The 21,249-nt window shown below is 44.9% G+C and overlaps 2 protein-coding genes across 2 annotated transcripts in view; both read left to right on the top strand.

Moving 5' to 3' along the window:
- The window catches only part of F10 (coagulation factor X), a 19,201-nt gene extending 6,610 nt beyond the window's left edge, over positions 1-12,591 (top strand). Inside the window, exons 3-8 of the mRNA XM_006909398.1 lie at positions 2,212-2,236; positions 3,181-3,294; positions 5,090-5,221; positions 7,345-7,595; positions 10,726-10,843; positions 12,002-12,591. Coding sequence (XP_006909460.1) covers positions 2,212-2,236; positions 3,181-3,294; positions 5,090-5,221; positions 7,345-7,595; positions 10,726-10,843; positions 12,002-12,591 — 1,230 coding nt within the window. The remainder of the gene's footprint in view (positions 1-2,211; positions 2,237-3,180; positions 3,295-5,089; positions 5,222-7,344; positions 7,596-10,725; positions 10,844-12,001) is intronic.
- A 4,422-nt stretch (positions 12,592-17,013) lies between these two features.
- The window catches only part of PROZ (protein Z, vitamin K dependent plasma glycoprotein), a 13,449-nt gene continuing 9,213 nt past the window's right edge, over positions 17,014-21,249 (top strand). The window contains exon 1 of the mRNA XM_006909350.3: positions 17,014-17,074. Within this exon, the coding sequence (XP_006909412.1) occupies positions 17,014-17,074 (61 nt within the window). The remainder of the gene's footprint in view (positions 17,075-21,249) is intronic.

The raw sequence follows: 21,249 nt of genomic DNA, 5'->3' as shown, positions 1-21,249 counted from the left end.
AGTTGATAGTTGATCACGGGGATGGGGAGCACGGCATAGGGAATGCAGTCAGCATTAATATGATGGTTAAGTGGAGGGCCAGGAGAGGGAGGGAGCAATTGGGAGGATGGTTTTATGAACATTATAGATGTCTAACCAATGTACTGTATACTTGAAACTAATTCAAATAAATAAATTTATATAGTAAAAAATAATAATAATAAAAATAATCGTAATGCCAATCCAAGTTCATGTTCTACCTTTTTCCTCAGCATTATTTCCCAAACACTCTTCTTTACTTCTATATAGCCATCACACTTAGAATTTTAAAGAGTTAAATTATATTTTATTGTATGGACACATTTACTCTTTTATGTTTTGACCATGTAAGCTATTTTATATTGCTTTTATGTAAACACATATATTTCTTCCGGATTATCTTCTAAGAATAGGTGTTCCAGAGAAGGATTGCTGGATCAAAGGTTATCAGCAAGTTCTAGTTCCGAGTAATATGGAGAAAGCACACTTCACCCTATCTCTCCCACTGAATGCAGCTACAAATCCTGTATAGAATGCATGGAGCAGCCATCTGAGGACCCTGAAAAGTAAATAGCAGTAATGGTTGAAGAAGACTAGAAATCAAAGTACCACAGAATTGTGTTTACCATTTTTTTTCCTCCAGTTCTCTAGACAGCACTTGACCTGAATCTTATTGATTTTTATAGGATTCTTAACAACATCAGAATACACTTTCTTTCCAAGCATTTACAAAATTTTCCACAAGATAGACCATATCCTGTGTTATAAAACACACCTTAACAAATTTAAAAGATGGAGATCATATAAAATATTTTATCCAACCTTAATGAAATTAACCAAAAATCAATAACAGGAAAATTTTCAAGTACATGGAAATTAAACAACACACTTCTAAATAATCTGTGGGCCAAAGAGGAAGTCTCAAGGGAAGTTAGAAATTTTTTCAACTGAACAAAAAATGAATATGCAACATAAAATCTATGGGATGGAGCTAAAATAGTGCTTACAGGGAAAATTATAGCATTAAATGTTTTCATTGGAAAGAAAGGTCTTAAATTGATAATCAAAACTTCCACCTTAAGACAAAAAAAAAAAGTAAAATAAAATCACAAACCATGTATTTTAAAATAACAGAAATTTATTCTTTCACAGTTCTGGAGACCACAATTTTGACATCAAGGTGTCACCGGGGTTGATTTCTTCTGGAAGATCTGAGGAAGACTATGTCCCATGCCGTTCTGCTAGCCTCCGGGGGCTGCCAGCAATCCTTGGCATTCCTTGGCTTGTAGATGCATCACTCCAATCTCTGCTTCCATCTTCACATGGTCTTCTCTCTGTGTGTCTCTCTGCATCCTTTTCTGTCTCTAATAACGACACTCTCATTGATTTAGGGTCTACTCTAATCCAGTGTGATCTCATCTCGATCGATATCTTAATTACATCTGCAAAGACCCTATTTATAATTAAGGTCATATTTTGAGATTGCAGCTGAATTTGGTGGGGTGGGGGCAGGGGGAACACTAGTCAACCTACTGGAGACAGCAAAATATTTTTAAGGCTATGAACACTTTTTTTAGTGTAATATGGGTTCTCGATGCCCTATTTTAAGCTAATTACCAATTACCATTTTAAAATTATTATAATGAGATTATTCACCAAGCATTCAATCTTTTTTCAAATCTTTGTCCCAGGTATCTCAACGAAAAACCATTCATTGATCAGCTTGGGGTAGCAAACACAGCAAACTATTTTTAGCGCAATTCATTTCTTGGTGATTAACTTTAAAACAAATTTTCAATAGGCAACGGAGATGGTGTATTTGAGAGGATTGAAACCACATCTGTATAAGTGCAGAAAATCTGAAAAACTTTTCCTTTTAGATCGAATAAGCTCTAGAACAATTTGTTTCAGAAAATGAACTCTGGGAAAGTATGCTCCTTAGGTTTAAAACAAATTTTCAATAGGCAACGGAGATGGTGCATTTGAGAGGAGTGAAACCACATCTGTATAAATGCAGAAAATCTGAAAAACTTTCCCTTTTAGATCGAATAAGTTCTAGAGCAATTTGTTTCAGAAAATGAACTCTGTTTGGGAAAGTATGCTCCTCAGGTTGAGTTACTAGGTTACGGTTGTTTTTGGTATAAATGTCTGTGTTTTCCCTAATGCATTTTTAAAATCTTTTCCTCCTTTTAGAATGAATTCTGGAATAAATACAAAGGTGAGATGTTTTCTATTTTAATCTTAAGCGGAAGAGTTTCATTAGGCTATTTAAATTGGAAGAGATTGTATTAGAATTTTGAAAATGGCTTTCTGAATTTCCTTTCTGTTCCTGTTCGGATCTTACTTATTTAATACTTTTCTCCTCTTAATGTTTTCATAACAGTTATTATAAAATATTTTTATAACTTTATACTAATTTTGGTTTTGTTATTAAATATAGATTTAAATCAGTTCATTCTCATTTGAGGATACCAAATTTGTTGATAATATTTTAAATCCAAGTAGGTTAGTTAGAAACAAAAAGATTGGCTTCTCTAATAAGGTATCCACCTTGCATTAATGTTTATAGCATCCGAAATGGTATCAACCATTGGTATGTTTTCATTGGTATTAACCATTGGTATATAATCAAATGGCATGTTTTCATTCTGGTAACAGTATTCAAATTTCTCAAAATGATAATTGGACTCATCTCCAAATTAGGTTGCACAAATGCACCGAGAAATGTGAAGTCCATGTTAGTGCTGGAAAGCAGTCTCTGCATTCTCATTTTACCCCCAGAGCATTTCGAAAGAGGAACCTGAACATCCCTCTTGTCAATGCTCAGCCCAGAAATGAGTGTCAATCACCTATCTTCCATCCTTCCAAGTGGTCCCATGTGGTCAACAGCCCAGAGCTCCTCACTGTAATGCAAAAACACTGTCAAACATGTCAGCAAAAATTGGAAAGTTCAGTCAATGATCCAGTTAGATAAGGGCATCATGTACACATAGCCACAAAAGATGAGGAAGTTCAGATAGGAGAAATTTTTTATAGAGAAACTAGAAGAATTCCAAGTTCACTCAAGTAATCTGAAAAATGTGTGCCAAGATCAACGCAGCATCATTATGGAAATGATGGAAATTGCCCGCAAACTTTGGTTTCCAAATCTTTTCTTTGCAGATGGCGACCAGTGTGAAAGCAATCCTTGCCAGAATCAGGGAGAGTGTAAAGACGGTCTTGGGGAATACACGTGCACCTGTTCAGAAGGCTACGAAGGCAAAAACTGTGAATTATGTGAGTTCTTCTTCTTAGTATACCTTCAAACCTGAGTTACCTAAAGAATCAAAGATAGGTAAGAGGGAAAAAGCTAAAATGCCCAAGGAAAGAATCTCACGTTACTTCCCATTTAAACTCTGTGCTCCATGATAATGTGCCATTGTAGTAACAGCAAAAACAAAAACAAAAAACAAAAAACGAACAAAAAAAACCACAACAGTAAAAGCCCCAAATGTGTCATACATCCCACTCAGTTTTGGGGTACAATGAGATACACCGTCACTTCTCTTCCTCTGAGAGAGACTATGGAAAAATAATGATGCACGTGATGTATTAACGTAGAAATGAGAACTGACTTTCTTCTCCTTAGAGTAGAATAATCGCTGCTACTTACATCTCTTGTGGTCCTGGGCAATGGTTCTGAATCACCACCTTTCACTTACGTTTGCTAGTGCAAACGTCAATATTAAATGTTCGGGATTGTCCGATTATAAAAATTTGATACCTTCAATTAATTCTGGAGGGAAAAGTCACGAAGAGTTTTCCTAATATGATGGTTAATTTTTTAACAAAAATTAAGTTAGTATTAGACCAGTTTTCTCTAAAAAGAAAGATTTGCTTTTTTAAAAAATTGCTTAATATATAATCTTTAGAATGTGCTCTTTAATTGGATTACTTTGGAATTTTCCCTAACGAGAATATCCTTTATAAATCATTCATCCCAAGTCCAGAGCTGCCACCCCTGTATACCTTTTGGCTGACCCCAGGGCCATTGTGAATGTTTTCTAAAGTTCCATTAATATTAGTCTTTACAATGTAATTGTTTTTTCATTAAAATCCAAATGCGGAGTGTAAAGTAAATTGCCAAGATGGCATCACTGATGCGAGTTTAGAGTTAGATGTTCAGTGGAAGCAAATGGGTGATTCTGGCTTAGTCAGAGCTGCCAGACTGTGGGGGATGCACTTAGCCTGGCCTTGAGGTCCAAAGCCTGGCCTTGACTGAAGGAGCTACGGCCCCATGTGGGCACTGCACCAAGAGTTTTATATGACCTGTGAGGTTATCCTGTGAGATAGCGTGAACTCCACCACTTTACAAGTGAGGAAACTGAGTCCTATGGGTTTAAATAACTTGCCCAAAATACACAGCAAGTGATGGAAGGGCCAGTCTGCAACTCAGGTTGGCCTGACTTCAAGATGTGCACCATCTGTTTTTCCTTCCTGCCGCACTGAATCCCGGACCCCAGACCCTAGGGCCCTTATTCCACAGGGAATCCTGTAGCTTCAGAGTGGGTGGACCTCTGGCCCCTCTGCCAGGCTCCTCCAGAGCACCTGGCCCCAAAGCCCACTCTCCTGCAGGCAGCTCATCCATTCTAGTGAACATCCATGGGCCTTTTTAGGGCTGAACTTAAGAACCTGCCCCCAGCCTCCAGTGCATGGCACCTGGCATGCTCAGGTTACTTAAGGACCTTCTGGAAGTCTAGTGCCCAGAGCCTGGCAAACACTCAGCTCTTCCCCTGAGTGGATACCATGGTTTCCCCATACAAGCTGGGGAGGCACTGGGGCAGTGAGAAGAACATGTGGAGAAGCATGGTCCCCACACCCCTCCAGCCTGCTCCGGGCAGCCCATCCTGTTTGCACTGGGACCAGCTGATATGCATCGGCCGCCTGACTCTGGCCCTTTGCTTTTGTCCGATGATCCTCTGTGGGCCTGACTAGTTGGTGTTGTCCCCTTGGTGCTGCTGTCCTTCCTCCCAGCCATCTGCAGCCTCTGTTTCCCCGGTCAGTCCTGAAAGCCAATATGCCTGTCTCGTAGCCACACGGAAATTCTGCAGCCTGGACAATGGAGACTGTGACCAGTTCTGCAGCGAGGAGCAGAGCTCTGTGGTGTGTTCCTGTGCCAGTGGGTACATCCTGGACGACAATGGCAAGTCCTGCATCTCTATAGGTAGGAGAAGCATGAGGCCGCCCGAGCAGGGCTCCCTGAGCCAGAGAGGCCAGCCGTCTCCAGACCAGCAAGGCATGTGCCAGTGCTGGCGAGCGGGACAGCTGGAGCATCCCGGGTGGGCCAAGCGGTTTGGAAACAGACCCTCTGTTTCTGTCAGCCATCTGAAAAATGGAACCAACGATATTACCTAACTGCTTAGTGAATGTGAAAACGTAAGGGGATAATTCATGGAGGGCCCTTTGCACAGTGCCTGGCTCATAGCAAACCCTAAGTAACTATGTAATCAGTGGAAGAAGGTGTGTTTTGTTGCGCTGGGAAGGACGGGAGCAGAAGCTCCAGTGAACTGAGGTGAGCCTGCAGGCCAGTGAGGGGCAGTGCAGGTCTGACTGTTGGAGCTGTGAAGCTGGGGAGAGGTTGGATTGGCCTGCAGGGAGACCAAGGAGCCTCAAGAACTGATTTAGGTTATGTGGGCCCTAATGTTAATCAAGTTTCTTTTTTTCTTTTCCTTAATAAAAAGAGTCTGGCCTAGAAACTCACAGAGGGCAAGACCTATAAAGGGGCAGTGTGACAGGCCAGGTCCCTGGTGTGAGAGAGCCTGGATCTCAAGCACAGTAGGAAGTTCCCCCACTGCTTCAAGGCTGACCTCGGGCGAGAGGTTCTGAGAGGCCACTCCTTTCTCTTAACATACTTCTCACAGTGATCCCAACTTGCTCCTCAAAGCATGGGTGGTCCGCTGACTGACCAACAATTCTGGCACCACAGGAGGGAATGAAGGGGGCAGAAATGCAGACTGCCAGGCCTGCCCCCCAGAGGTGGAAGCATTCCAGGATGACTGTAATTACCTAACATCAACTCTCCCAACAAGTAAAAGGCAACGTCATTTACATTTCTATTAGTAAGGAGATTCTAAAATTAAACTGGTTCAAAAATGGGAGGTATACTCATGACATACAGGCAAATTATTTTATTTCCAGGAATAATCACGAATCAATTTAAAATAAAGTTTGATGTTTGAAAATAAAATCAGGTAAACTACTTCCTAATTCAGAATTTCAACGGACAGTGATTACAGATATTAACACAAAACTAGCAAACTGTAGGGTGAAGAACTCTTTATCACCAGCTAATACATTTACCAGTCTACTGTGGTATGTGGGGGCAGGTCCTCAGGCCCTGCAGGAGCACACACAAACGGTCAAAAGAACTAAGTTTTGCTTATCTGATGTTAGACAAACACAAGGCAGCAGAGAGAAGCCATCCATTCTCAGATCTGCTGTTTTTCTGTCTCTCATCTCTTCGGCCCTCCACACCACTACCTTCCTCTGTCCTACTTTGCCCCCTTGCTCTGCCTCAGTTCCTTAGTTTGTGATAACACAGGAAGGAAGCTTTCTTGTATTTTACTGACGTCTCCCCTATGCTTGGTGTTTCAAGGATAGCTATCATTTTTTAGACGTTATCATTCAAAGCCATGTCCGGTGCTCCTTCTTATGCCTCAGATTACTTGCACATATTGTCCCTCTTGCTCAAAACATTTTTTTCAACATTTCATTAAGAAATGTTTCAAACACACAGCAGGGTTGACAGGATTTGGCAGTGAGCACCCATATGCCCCCACCTGGGTTCTACCATTAACACATCACCATACCTATCTACTCCACATCTATCCTCTGTTCATCCGCAAGCCACTTTATCATTTTGACACATTTCCAAGTAGATTGCAGACATCCCCCTCGATGCTTCAGCATTCTGGTCAACCCCAGAGGTCAGAGTCCACGGCACTGTCTTTCAGATAAAACTGACACACAGTGGGGTGCACCGATGTGAAGTACACATTCCCTGCATTGTGACAACTGCATCCACCTTATAACCCAACCCCTACCAAGACTTGGAGCACGCTGCACCCCAAAGTTCCTCACACCCCTTCCCAGTTACCACGTACACTCCTCAGTCTTCCCCACCTGCATTTTCAAGGACATCTCACCCCATTACCACGAAGGCTGGACCCTCCCTCCAGCCTCATGACTCCTCCTGCTGCGTAGTGAACTACGCACGCAGTGTAGGGCGATGTCCACTTTGCTGAAGGCCCACGCCCTTTTTTGTTGTTGTCGTTGTTTTTCTTTCAGAGCCTTTTCCCTGTGGGAAACTCACTCTGGGACGGAGGAAGAGGTCAGTGGCCCAGGCCTCCCACAGCAGCAAGGATCCCCCTGAAACTGACATGCTGGAGCAGTACGACCCTAAAGACCTGCATCCCACCAAGGACCCTTTCCACCTGCTTGACTTTAACAACACAGAGCCGAGCCCCGAAGAGGATGAGACAAGCCTCATCCGGATAGTGGGTGGGAGGGACTGCAGAGAGGGCGAGTGTCCCTGGCAGGTAATTGCTGAGCGAGCTTAGTGAGTTAACTGGATTGGATACCCATCCTGGCTGGGTCCCGCAGGCACAGCCATTGAGGCCGGGCCCACACTGCCCAAACACACACATGGCGCATTAGCAGGCTTTGAGCTCTGAAGATGAAGGAGCCTGAAGTAAGAAGAGGCTGAGCCTTCACCCCCATCCCACTCCTGCCTCCCATTTCCATCCATGTGCCCAAGGTTTGAGTCCTAAAACCTCTACCTACAGTAGAAGGAGAGATGGGGCACCAGCTCAAGCTGCAAGTTTGGGTCAACAGGTGGAGGGCCACTCACTCCCCTGATGATGGGTGAGGCCTTTGCTCACTCTTCTATTTGACTGGAGGCAGAAAGATGCACTCTCCTTGTTTCATTTCTAATTTGGTAAACTTTTTTACTTAAACACCTAAATCTTAATGAGGCAGATAACACCTTAGAGAAAAATATACCTATTAGTTTTCAAAGGTAAAAAAAATCACTCTTTCATTGTTGATTTGGACTAAGGTTGCCAGATTAAGCAAAGTAAAACACAGGACTTCTATTTAAATTTGAATTTCAGATAAACAATGAATACTTTTTAATGTAAGCCTATTCCGGATATTACACGGGACATACTTATACTAAAAATTATTTGATATTTATTTAATTCAAATTTAACTGGATGTCCTCTATCTTACCTGGAAAGCCTAACTTGGACTTAAGTTTTTAGTGCCTAAAACCAAAATGACTTCTCCTACAAGCAAAATTCCCAGAGCCACCACCAACCTTTAGCAATTACCTCAGCTCACCCTTTACCTCCAAGCTGCACGACAGGTGTGCATTTGAATTATCAAGAGCCCAAGAGGACATTTCAACATTCTAGTCATCATTTAGCCAACACATATTTATGGAGAACTTATTACACATCAGGCACAAAATTGAGGATTGTATATGTAGGCTATGAAATCATCAGAGTTACTTTTCTGACCTGTGGACATCTAGATCTAGGAAGGGAGGTGAGATCCACCCAAATGACTACAATTCAAGTCGATGTGTGATAAAAGCCACAAAAGTGGTACCAGTGAGACTATAATGAATTTCCATTGGGATGAATAGGACGAGCTCCCCACAGGGCAGAGGTGTTTGGCTTGGAGCTCTGAGAGTGGCTTTGGATGGGGCTCCATGGGCAGAGAGGACAGGGTAAGGCACTCAGGCAGAAGAGTCGTCATCAGAGGGTCTCCTCAATGAGTCTGCTGGGTTCTTGATTCTTACTCTGCTGGTTCCAGTGTTGGGAGGTTGCCTCATCTCCATCTCAAGGAAGAAGAGTCAGTGTCTAAGTCTTAGAAAGACTGACTCCCTTACTCATCACCCATGTTGGATTATGAGTTGATAAATTATGCAAAAAAAAAAAAAAGCAAAAAACAATACTACATACAGTTCTCAACTTATAATGGTTTGACTTACAATTTTTCGACTTTACGGTGGTGTAAAAGGGATACACATTGGCCTTTTCCAGGCTAGCGATATATGGTACAATACTCTCTCATGATGCTGGGCAGCAGGAGTGAGCCGCAGCTTCTAGTCAGCCATGTGATTCGAAGGGTAAACAACTGATATTCTACAGAGAATTGCATTTCCAGTGTTTTTGGCTATGGTGTTCTGAGCACATTTTATATCAGCTAGGCTAAGCTGTGATGTTCAGTAGGTTAGGTGTACTAAAGGCGTTTTCAGCTTAGGATATTTTCAATTTACAGTGGGTTTATTGGGACATGACTCCATCATAAGTCAAGGAGCATTTGTATTATATACTAGTCAGGAATGTCTTGAAGAATTCTTATAAAATTTGATGTTAATTGTTTCATTAATTTACACATATCCCCAGTCAATAATTGTTGCTTAGAGGATGTGGAATTACCCAGAGCAGTGGTCCCCAACCTTTTTGGCACAAGGGACCAGTGCTCTTATGAGAATCTAATGCCCGATGATCTGAGGTGGAGCTGAGGCAGTGATGCTAACGCTGGGGAGTGGCTGTAGATACAGATGAAGCTTCACTCACTCATCTGCCCCTTACAAACTGCTGTGTGGCCCGGTTCCTAACAGGCCACAGCTCAGGGGATGGGGACAGTTGCCCTAGAGAAAGGAAAAACAAAAAGTGCTCCACCTCTGGATTTGCAAGCCTGGTTCTTTGGAGAAAAAGGAAAATGAGAGAATTGTCTGTGGTGCCCCTCGCTTGCCCCGTCACTGCTCATTCCCAGGTGGAACACTCCTCACTCCCAAATCCCAAATCAGAGAGAAAATCCCTTACAGGAGTAGCCACATGGATTCCAAGGAAATTAACCTTGATGGTGGCATTCCATGGTCTGTGGGAGATTGGCTTGAATAGTTGAACTGTTCTAGAAACCAGAAGTCATGCCACTTTAGGCAAGCGTTTTCTCCAAAGACTGGCTTCTGCTTGGTCTGGGGTATAATTCATTAACCACATAGACAACAAAAGTTTTTACCACAGTGAAAATTGTTTTTCTGTGCATAACACTTTAGAGAGTGCTGTGACAGATCTAGAAGAAATAAAAGACTAATTTCTGTTAAAGTGAGTTTGTAGTCCAGGTGGAGAAAGATGTAGGTAAATCGTGACAGCATCCACCCAACGGCCAGTGCTTAGAAACAAATGTGGAGTAAATGAATAAGTTGATCCATTGGCTGGTGCATGAAGCAAAGACCGGAAGGCACAAGGTGCTGTCTAAACCCATGCTGTGGAGTCAGGAAGTGCATAGGGAGAAGCTGGGAAGGTGCCAGGGGATTGATGGTGAGCTGCCTCTTGGAGAATATGTCAAGGTGCCGATCTGAATGGTCAGTAGGACACGCTGTCAGAAGATCCACAGCCTTTGTGGTCAGGTGGGCACTGTGGGTGCACTGGCTTGGACCTTGCGTTCCACAGGTTCTCTTGTAAGAAAGAGCAGCAGGGGTGGAGGGAGAGAGCAGGGGAAGGCTCACATGGGCACACCAGCGTCAGGAGGGGGAGACCCTGATGCAGACCAGGAAGGAGGGGGAATGGGGAGAAAGCCTTGAATTAAAAGTTCCAAATTCCTCTTCTCAGAAAGTCAGACTCAACCTATTTGGCTCTGGCACTCTCGTTGCAGGCTCTGCTCATTAATGAGGAGAACGAGGGCTTCTGTGGAGGCACCATCCTGAATGAATTCTATGTACTCACCGCAGCTCACTGTCTCCACCAAGCCAAGAGATTCAAGGTGAGGGTAGGTAAGTGGTGCTACACCCTTCAGCTGCCTTGCAGGGCCCACCATCACATCCTGATTTTCAGAGACCACTAGAATTGATCAAATTTGTTGGAAACACTAGATAAAATACTGGAATCCAAGGTGTGGGCTGGGGGTGTTTCACAGAGGAGGAAGATGAAGGGCGGAAGAAGAAAAGGAGGAGGGGATAGGGGACAAGAAGGAGGAGAGTGAAGATGAAGACGAGGAGTAGTGGGGGAGGAGAATGAGGAGCTTCAGGAGGGAAGGAGAAGGAGGAAGAGGAGGACAGGGTGGCCTTCCCTGGAGCAGCCCAGACCTCCTTTCTCACGGTCCTTCCTGAGGCTCTGGGTGTCCACGCCCAGCACTATGTGCCTCCTCTCAGTGACCTTTCCTCTGAGAAGGCGTCCAGAGCCCCTCCTTCAACGATCTGAGCACTGAGTCCCTCCAACTCTCATATTTTTGTCTGTGGGATTATTTCGTAATGTCCGTCCTTTTCCATCAGACTCTAGAGCTGTCCAATGAAAATCCAATGCAAGCCACAAATGTGAGCCACACATGGAATTTTAATTTTCTAGTTATGTTAAACATTCTATTATACATCTTAAAAGTTTACAGGGGAAATTAATTTTAGTAATATATCTTATTTAACCCAGTATACCCCCAAATATTATCATTTCAACGTGTAATCAATTTGAAAATTATTTATGAACTATTTTGAATTTTTTTTTTTTTCATTCTAAGCCTGAAATTTGACACTCACAGCACATCTCAGTTCAAACCAGCTGCATGTTTCAAGTGCCCAGTTGCCCCTGTGGCTGGTGGCAGCCCTCTGGACAGTGAGGGTCTAGAACATAAGACTCCCTGGTATCCCCAGCGCACGATACATACTCAGGAAATATCTGTCCTTGAATGAATGAATTGAAAGTCACTGAAGTACTGAACATATATATATAAAAAAAAATGTGACTAATGATTACCCCTGGAGAGTGAAATTGAAACTCATTTTTATTCACCTCTTTATGCTTTCCTATATTTTTCAATTTTTCTAGTGATCGTATACCCTTTTTTAATCAGAAATAAAATAACTACTTTAAAAAAGAAGCCACATGTAAATGCATGGCCCAGACTAAGCTAGCAGCATTGTGTTCTCACCATATTCCAGGTGAACGGAACACGGAAAAGGAAGAAGGCAACGAGATGGCACATGAGGTGGAGATGATCATAAAGCACAACAAGTTCGTCAAAGAGACCTATGACTTTGACATCGCCGTCCTCAAGCTGAAGATGCCCATCACGTTTCGCATGAACGTGGCTCCCGCCTGCCTGCCAGAGAAGGACTGGGCCGAGTCGACGCTCATGACGCAGAAATCGGGCATCGTGAGCGGCTTCGGGCGCACCCACGAGAAAGGCCGCACATCTACCACCCTCAAGATGCTGGAGGTGCCCTATGTGGACAGGAACACGTGCAAGCTGTCCAGCAAATTCGCCATCACCACGAACATGTTCTGCGCCGGCTACGACGCCAAGCCAGAGGACGCCTGTCAGGGGGACAGTGGGGGCCCCCATGTCACCCGGTTCAAGGACACCTATTTTGTCACTGGCATCGTCAGCTGGGGAGAAGGATGTGCACAGAAAGGAAAGTATGGAGTTTACACCAAAGTCACCAACTTCCTCAAGTGGATCGATAGGTCCATGAAAGCCAAGGCCAGGGCCCTGAGCCAGCAGGAGACCCCTACACCTACTCCCCATTAAAGTGATTATCTTAATACTTGCCATTCTGAACAGGCTGCACCCTGGAATAGGTTTCCTATCTGCACAGATTAGATCTGTATCGGTTCTTTATCCTGATTTTGTTCTTGCTCTACTGAAGTGGGAAATGAAATTTTCATTTGGAACACTAGATCTTGCCTTTCCCTCATCAGGCTGGGAAATTTCTTCAGGAAATGTTATAATTTACAGGACAGGGGTCAAAACTCTAGAACGACTCCTTTGCTCAAAACTATGAGGCGGCCGTTTCCATTTGTAGTGTGTTTTTCTGTTTCTCGTTGACCTAAACTGCTGTCTTTGCCAGCCATGCTCAGAACACTTGAGATAAATGACCAAGGTTCTGGGAGCAGAGAGAGGAGGTGCAGCAGTGGTCAGGCCAGCCCACGATTGGGCGGCCTCACCTAGGGAATCCCAGGATCAGTGAGGGATTCCCCACTGTGCCAGCGTAGCCTCCCCAGCACCTTCATTCACCTTCTAGGGCTGAGACAGCGGTGGACATAGTTCCACTATGTCCTCCAGGAGCCCTCTGTGAGCAGCGGGTTCCCTGAGAAGGAGAGGCCCAGACGGCTTCTCATTGGCAGGGACGTTTTAACATTGACTTGACCACTTGTTCTTTCTGGCTCCCTGCTAAAATCACTTGGGGCACTTTTAAAATGTGTCCAAGCCCAGGCCCACCCTGGCACGGTCTCTTGAGCAGTTTACGTGTCCTTCGTCCAGGCCACAGCCAGAGCACTTAAACCAGAGGTTGTGGGTGGGCACGGCCCCAGAAGTTTCTACAGCACCTCGGTGACCCCCGAGTGTGTGGTGTGTATTGGCAAGGGCTGCAGGAGGTCTCCCCTCTTCTCAACTAGGTCACGTCTAAATGCCAAATCTTTCGCCGTCACTGTCTGCACTGCTCTAGGCCCTTGATTTAAATGGTCATGGAAACCAAATGTGCTTTTACAAAACAAAAAAGGTCACTTCAACCAGACCTACCAGTTTGTTTTCCAAATGTCCCTATACAGTTTGCGTTTTGCGTAACTCTGCTAAGCAAAGTTTCAAAGTCTCACTACAAAAACTCCCCAAAATGTCAGTAGCTTTTTTTTTTTTTGTAAACAGGAGATATCGCAAGGTTAGAGTGTTTTGTAAATAAGAGCTATTGCAAGGTTAGAAAAATCAATGTGAACGAGTATACTGCTTCCCAGAAACGGCCCGAGGAGGGCAGGAAGCACTGAGGGGGACGCTTCTCCTCTTGCTGCCATGACCCTTCCTCAGAGCGAGCCACTGTCAAGTAGAGAAAAAGCCTCAGACAGCAGGAGACGGCCATGGCATCGGGTTGAGGGTTTTCTCTATAGCTCAGAGGTCTCTGTCCAGAGGCAAACCCCAGACACGAGTTCTTGTTTCTGGAGATCAAAGGTTGTTTGAGATCCAGAGAGAACCTGGGAGAAGTTTCACAAATAAAACCTACCTTCGCTGTCACTACTTGATCTCTCACTGTCGGCCACTCTTATTGGCGATAGAGTTCATGTGTGATGGAGAGGAAGGGAAACAGAGGCACCACAGGGGGAAGGGGAAGAAGGGCTTTCGTCGCCTCTTCCCTAGCCAGAAACAGAATTCAATTCAGCAAGGTTCTAGAGGAAATAGAGTGAAGCGGTGCAGGTGGACGCTGTGGGGGGCCCTTGTTGGGGACTCACAGTTGGGGTCGGCTCTGCTCATTCCTGTGTACCCTGGAACGACTTACCACCCTCTCTGAGTATCACTGCTTCATGGGAAAACAGAGCTAATGAAGCCACCTCATCCACACGGGAACCCTAAATGTGTTCTAAGGCTTTCGCATGGGGGGGGGCATTCCCTTACTTGCTACCCTCAGAGTTTCTGTCAGGGAAGTCATCTAAGGGGCTGCTGGGTGTGGAAGGCGAGTCCCTGAGGGCATAGAGATAAGCAGGAAGCCAAGGGTAAGGAACAAAATTGTGTGAGAAAGTAAGGGTTTGATGCCTTCCCCGAGAGTGAGGGAGAAGTTAAAATACTACAATAAAACCACCTCCTCAGCCACTGCCACCCCCACACGCATGCTGTTTCTGGGGGGAGAAGAACAAAGGTGATAGCCTGGGAACATAGTCACCCCATAACATGGAGCAGATTCTGCGTGGTGTTATGAAGTTCGAAGGGGTCGGGAGGCCCAGCCGAGTGTGAGTTAGGAAGCAACAGAGAGCACAAGCCAGCTACGTGGAGGCCAGGCCTAGGGCTGCTGATTCAACACCAGCGGTGGCCGTGGGTTCTCAAGAACACAGGCGACCTTCTACATGCAGGGCCTCTGGGGTGCTGGCTCACTGGAGGGCCAGGCCGGGCCGGTCCTGAGGCCCTGCCTGCAAGTGCAGGGCACAAAGCCGGGGGCCTTAAAGCTGGATGAGCAATGGGACCATTGCAGTTGGGAGTGGCTGCTCTCCATCCCCACTGGGATGGAGCCAACTAAACGGGAACTGGAGAGTTTAAATTTTAGTATTAGCAAGACCCCAGCTGCTACAGCCATCACGAAAGTCATCAGTCGAGGCAAGTCATCAATGAACACCAAAACCCTGGTGGAAAAGTCACTGAGAAACAAGATATTCGCAGTCTCAGAGCATGGCCCCAGAAATGACTTTTTAATTACAAAAAGGACAGGGCAGCTTTTTAAAATTGTCTTATATCAGTTTCAGGGATCTAGCATACAACTTAGATATTTATATAATTTATGAAGTGATCCCCCCGATCACTCTAGTACCCACCTGGCACTATACACAGCTATTACAATATTATTGACTATATTCCCTATGCTGTACTTACAGCCCTGTGACTATTTTCTTACTGCCAATCCGTAACAAGGTAGCTTTATAACAGTGAGGTCTGCGGGTCATGACGCTATCCGAGTGGCCCGTTATCACCAACAAGAGGGCCACAGACATGCTGTACCCTGACACAGTGCACTGGGAAGGGCACATATCGCTGACGTGTGAGTCTGTGAGAGGTCAATAGGGCAAATCTAGCTGAGGAAGTCCTGGGCGCTCCAAAAATGTCAGTGTCAAAAGCTACAAAACATCCGGGTACACATGAAATGAGACTTTGAAAGAAACTAACAGAATGCAGTGAGAGAGAAGAATGGCGGCAGTTCTCACCTGATGCCCCTTAACGAAAGAGAATCCCCTGATATATGGAGGTGTAGGGGAAAGAAGGACAGGAGAGACAGACAGGCAGAGAAGGACAGAGAGACAGGGACAGACAGACAAACAGAGAGACAGGGACAGAGGCAGAGGGAGAATGTCCACTGGGGTCTATCTGCTGTGCTGATCCACCCAAGGAAAGGGTGACCAGGAATCAGTCGAGGACGGGGTATGAGTGTGCTGTCCTTTCAGACAGGGTTCTGAGTATTTATCATCTCACGGTGATTCTCAGTTCAAAGACACACTTGGTTCTTACAAAAAATCCCCTAAGTTCACTCCTCCACATGGCGCTTGGTGCTGCAAACACCTGGCTGTGCAGGTCTTACCGAGAGGTAGGTGAGGCCCCTGGTGCTGTGTTCTGCTCTCTAGCCCTTTACAGAAAAATTTGCTGACCCCTGGCCCACCCCATCTAAGTTCAGTTTCCCTCTCCAATCTCAGTCCTCTGCTGCCCTCCTGTGGATGCCCTCCTGTCACACTAGCCTCCTTGCGATGCTTCTGGCAACTGTGCCCTCCCTCAGGGCTTAGGCGTTCTCTGTGTTCACGTTTCTCTCCGAAAGGGAGCCTCTTTAGCCTGGGCCACCGTATCTACTCTCCTTTTCTTGACAGCAAAATTGAACATTTCTCCCTCCTCCCTCCCTACTTGTTCCTTTCTCCTCTCTCCCCAGGCTCTCCCTCCCTGCCTCCCTACACTCCTCCTGTGTGTCCCCCACACACCTAGAATGTAAGTTCCAGGCAACTGTCTTGCTCACTGTTGTATCCCCAGGCCCAGAATACCTGGCCAGGTGGGGAAGCCCACCTGAGCCTTGTTACTTGGGGCTGCGTGCATGCGGGAAGAGGCTCTCTCCGTCTATCACTCTATTTCCTTGGACAGGACCTCCTGACTTCACTCCAGAAGTCTGCCCAGCTATGTCTCCCTAAATACCACACCAAGGCCCTCTTTGCCTCAGCTTTACATTTTTCTGTCTTTTCTTCCCTCTTTTTTTTCTGTCTTAAACGGAAAAATACAGAACTGAAGCATATTTTTAGAACGTTGAATTTATTCAATAAAATTCCACTTGAAATGTCCTCCTAAGGGGGAGCACTTTTCTCATTTTCGTCTTCTGTCTCCTACTTGGCTACAGGTTTTAGGACTGGTGGTCATTTTAAGCAGCTCCTCCTGTGCTGTGAGCGTGGCCCAGGGTGGACTTTGGCCCCCGTGTTTGCAGACCTGTCCCTCAGCGGCCCGGTCGGAATGGCAGGCTGCATCCAGCTGCTCCTGGTGCTCCTGGTCCTGCGCTGCACTGAGCCCTCAGGTAGGCAGCTGCTGTCTAACCACATCCCTCCCAACAGCGTGGGTCTGATACAAAGGGTGTTTCCTAGGCAGATAAGCCCCTGAGTGACCAGTATGATCTTAAATCAGCCCCCTAAAGAGCCCTCCTGGTCTCTTTATCATTCACGACAAATATGTTGGAAATAACGGCGGGGCCTCCCCAAAACGATGCCGGAAGGAATTAGGAGTGTGAGAAGCTGAGTGGGTGGCTCAGTCAGCGGGGCCCAGATGGAGTGCAGGGCGCGTCCCTGCAGCCACTTCTCTGGGGGAGATAGAAATTGTACCCCATCATCTCCACAGCTCTCCGCCACCAGCTATAATGCAGGGAATCAAAAGGGCCTGCTGCCCTGTGGCCCAGGGGTCCCCAGACCCCATGGTGACGGCATTTTTTCTTAAGACAGACCTAGAGAGGAGGCTCCCCGACTATGCTCTAACATGTGGCAGCTGGAAGACTGGGAAAAGTGTGTGTCTTTACTTCCCTGTAACAGTCAATTCAGGAAGTAAGAGCCCACTCATTGCTCTCCAGGAAAAAAGGCTCCACCGGCCACTTCAGCAAGTTAACTGGTTTGACTTTCCGGTTTTGAGGGAATTATGAGCCCTGTCACCATTTTACAGTGTCTTCATTTCATATTTATCAAGACATTAAATATTATGAGTGGAGGCACTCTTGGTCTCAAGCCTTAGAAGTCTTGTCGTGTACCTATCTGCCATGGTCCTCCTTTACATTCCTTCCCATTCTGTCTCAAACTGGGGTCGTGTGTGTGCCTCCTCTGCTCTCCCAGCCTTGTAAATGCAGCTGCATTTCCTCTGTGGCGTCAGCTAGATATGGAGTCAACCACCACCCCCACCCCTTAGCCGCCTCCCAGCAACCCCAGCCTAGCACATTAGCCACTGAAACAGGGTAGGTCCAAGGTGAGATTGCTGCGAGCTTAAAACACATTGTGAAGGTTACACGAAATAAGAATGTAAACTCGAATCAATAGTTTTTTACAGAGATTGTATGTTGAAGCAATATTTTGGATCTATTGGGTTAGATAAGCATATTATTAAAATTATTTTAAACTCTTTCGATGCTTTAAATGTGGTGCTGGGATACTTCAGTGACCCTGGGGCTTTCATCCATCCCCCTTGGGAAGCACCGTCCAGCACAGCCAAGTGTCCAACTGGCCCACTGCACCTCACCATCCTTATCACCCTCACCCTCCACACAGCAAAGAGCTTGATTTGGAAAACACTAAGCTGGTCATATTCTTCTTCTGTTTAAAACCTTTAGAATAAAATCCAAAAGACTTGAAGTGTTGTGCCAATCAGAGTTAGATCTGTCTGTGATTAGAAGAGACCCACAAGTAACATTATAGTTTGCAGCGCTGTATACAACCTTACACAACCTTAAATTAATCACAATAGCTTAAACAAAATGGAGATTTGTGGAATTTTGGTATTAGAAGGGCTATGGATCGGATACACAGAAAAACCCTCCTGATAAAAACTGAAAGTGGATAAATCTTGTAAATGCATCACTAGGCTGGCACGAAGGGAAAAAATCAACAGAAGCCAAAAAAATAAAACACATTGTGAAAGATAAGCATAAATCAGATTGTCACCGTTGGAACCTTACCACTCCAGATGCAGACCCTGCACCAGCCCAGTAGACAGCCTTCGACTCTCCACACAGAGGAAAAGAAACAAATCCCCTGACTGGATATTGGCAGTGGGTAGAGGAAGAAAAACATCTCCCAAGAACCAGTGGCTACAGTTTGACCCAGTGGTCTGGAAACCCCAACAGTCTGGTGTCAGGTCCGCCTGGAGGGGAAGCACCCACCTTGAGATAAGCGCAGATCCTCCCTGGAGAAACCCACTTTCATTCTGGGCCCCAGAGAATTCCAGCCCCTAATGTTCTGAAGAAAAAGGGCCATTCAAGGTCAAAGAAAAAATCCCCAAATTCACAAAGAAACAGGACAACCGTGAACCTGCAGGGAAAAGAATAGAATCGGACCTCAATGCTCAGACACAGAACACAAAATAAAGGTTCAACACATTTGAAGAAACATGAGATAAAAATATGAGAAGGAACAATGCCTCTGATAAGGACCTAATATCCAAAATATGTATAGAATATATACGACTCAATAACAACCACAACAAAAAAAACGATCCAATCCAAAAATGGGCAGAAGACCTAAACAGATACTTCTCCCTAGAGGAAATACAAATGGCCAACAAATATATGAAAAGATGCTCAACATCGCTAGCTATTAGGGAAATGCAAATCAAAACCACAATGAGATACCATCTCACACCTGTTAGAATAGCTCTAATCAACAGAACAAGTAATAACAAATGCTGGAGAGGATGTGGAGAAAAAGGAACCCTCATACACTGCTGGTGGGACTGCGAATCGGTACAGCCATTATGGGACACAGTATGGAGGTTCCTCAAAATACTAAGAATTGATCTACCACATGAACCAGCAATCCCTCTACTGAGTATTTACCCCAAAGACTTGAAAACCCATATCCAAAAAGATATTTGCACACCGATGTTCACAGCAGCGTTACTCACAGTGACCAGGACATGGAAGCAACCGAAGTGTCCTACAATAGATGATTGGCTAAAGAAACTGTGGTATTTCTATACAATGGAATATTATTCAGCCGTAAGAAGAGATTAAATACTGCCATTTACAACAACATGGATGGACCCCGAGATAATCATGCTAAGCAAAGTAAGCCAGACAGAAAAAGTTGAAAATCCCATGATATCACTTATATGTGGGATATAAACCTAAAAGCAACAAATGAACAGGACAAACAAACAGAGACTCACGGACATGGACTCTAGACTAGTGGTTACCAGAGGGGAGGTGGGAGGGAGGAGATAGACCGGGGGAAAATATTAAATCATTTCTTCAATTAAAAAAATAAATAAAAAATAAATTTTTAAAAAATATATGAGAAGGAAATAAGACATTAAAATGTTCAAACACTTGTGAAAAATAATCACGTAGAACTTCTGAAATGGAAAATATATCAATTCAAAATTTTTCATCAGTTAAATAAATAAATAAAAGGAGGGAAAAGAAAAAATTCTCCTTTACAACAGAACGCTAATTAGTAAATCTGAAAAAAAATGAGTTTAAAATCACTATTTTGCGATTATAATGGCAACTGATTCAGGAAAAACAACCAAGGATGCCAAAACCATTCAGTTAAAGACACTCACAGTCCCAAAGTATCTTTCTTATGGTGGAGAAATATGTGTCACCATCTGTGCAGTGTTCCCCAAACTTCATGTTCATCCCAAACCTCAGAATGTGACCTAATTTGGAAACAGGGTCATTGCAGATGTAATAAGAAGAGATCATCCCCAATCAGGGTGGGCCCTAAATCCAATGGTTGGTGTCCTTCTGTCCTCCCTGATGTGGGCCTCATCCTCTCATTCAAGAATGGTGCTTAGCTCTCCCTGCAGCCATCACATCCAGACAGCAGGATGGAAAGAGGGACAAAGAAATGGCCACACAAGGTTCTTAGGCAGCTAGAAATAGGGGGTTCTTGTTCTATGCCATTGGACTACTGGGGACAGCCCCTCTTGAGCCTCCCTTCACCTATATGGTCCAGGTTTGTGATACTGTTCCCTGCCTTCCTCTTGCAGAGCAGGCTTCTACCTTGGCCTAAAATGCAGTCCATTTCCCACCTTTCCCATTCCTAAGCTAATTCTTACTCACCCTTCAAATCTCAGTGGAAAAGCCCCTTTCTCGGGGATGCTCTCCCTGCCCCTGCAGCCTGTGGCATTCTGACAGTGGTTCTCCTGGTGGCCTAAGTTGTCTTTGCAGCTCTCTGACTTTTCATATGTTCACACTGCAGTGCTCGTAATCTCCATTCACTATGTGCATGATGATTTGTTGAATGCTTGTCTACAGTAAGGTCCTAGCCCCATACAGGCCGGAACTGGTCAGTCTAGTTTTCTGCTGAATTCCCAGCACCTGGCCCACACTGGCCCATGGAAGGTGCTCAGTAGATACCTGCTGGATGAGTTAAGCCTACCTTTCTAGCTTCAAAGCTCACCATACTTCCCCACTCCCTCTCCCTGCACCCAAGATTAAAGCCAAACTGGCTAATTGCTACTTCCCTGTGTTGCTTTGTGCAAAGCTGTCCTTAC

The sequence above is a fragment of the Pteropus alecto genome, unplaced genomic scaffold (assembly GCF_000325575.1).
Source record: "Pteropus alecto unplaced genomic scaffold, ASM32557v1 scaffold13, whole genome shotgun sequence".
Classification (NCBI taxonomy): domain Eukaryota; kingdom Metazoa; phylum Chordata; class Mammalia; order Chiroptera; family Pteropodidae; genus Pteropus; species Pteropus alecto.
This window is presented reverse-complemented; position numbering and strand designations above follow the sequence as displayed.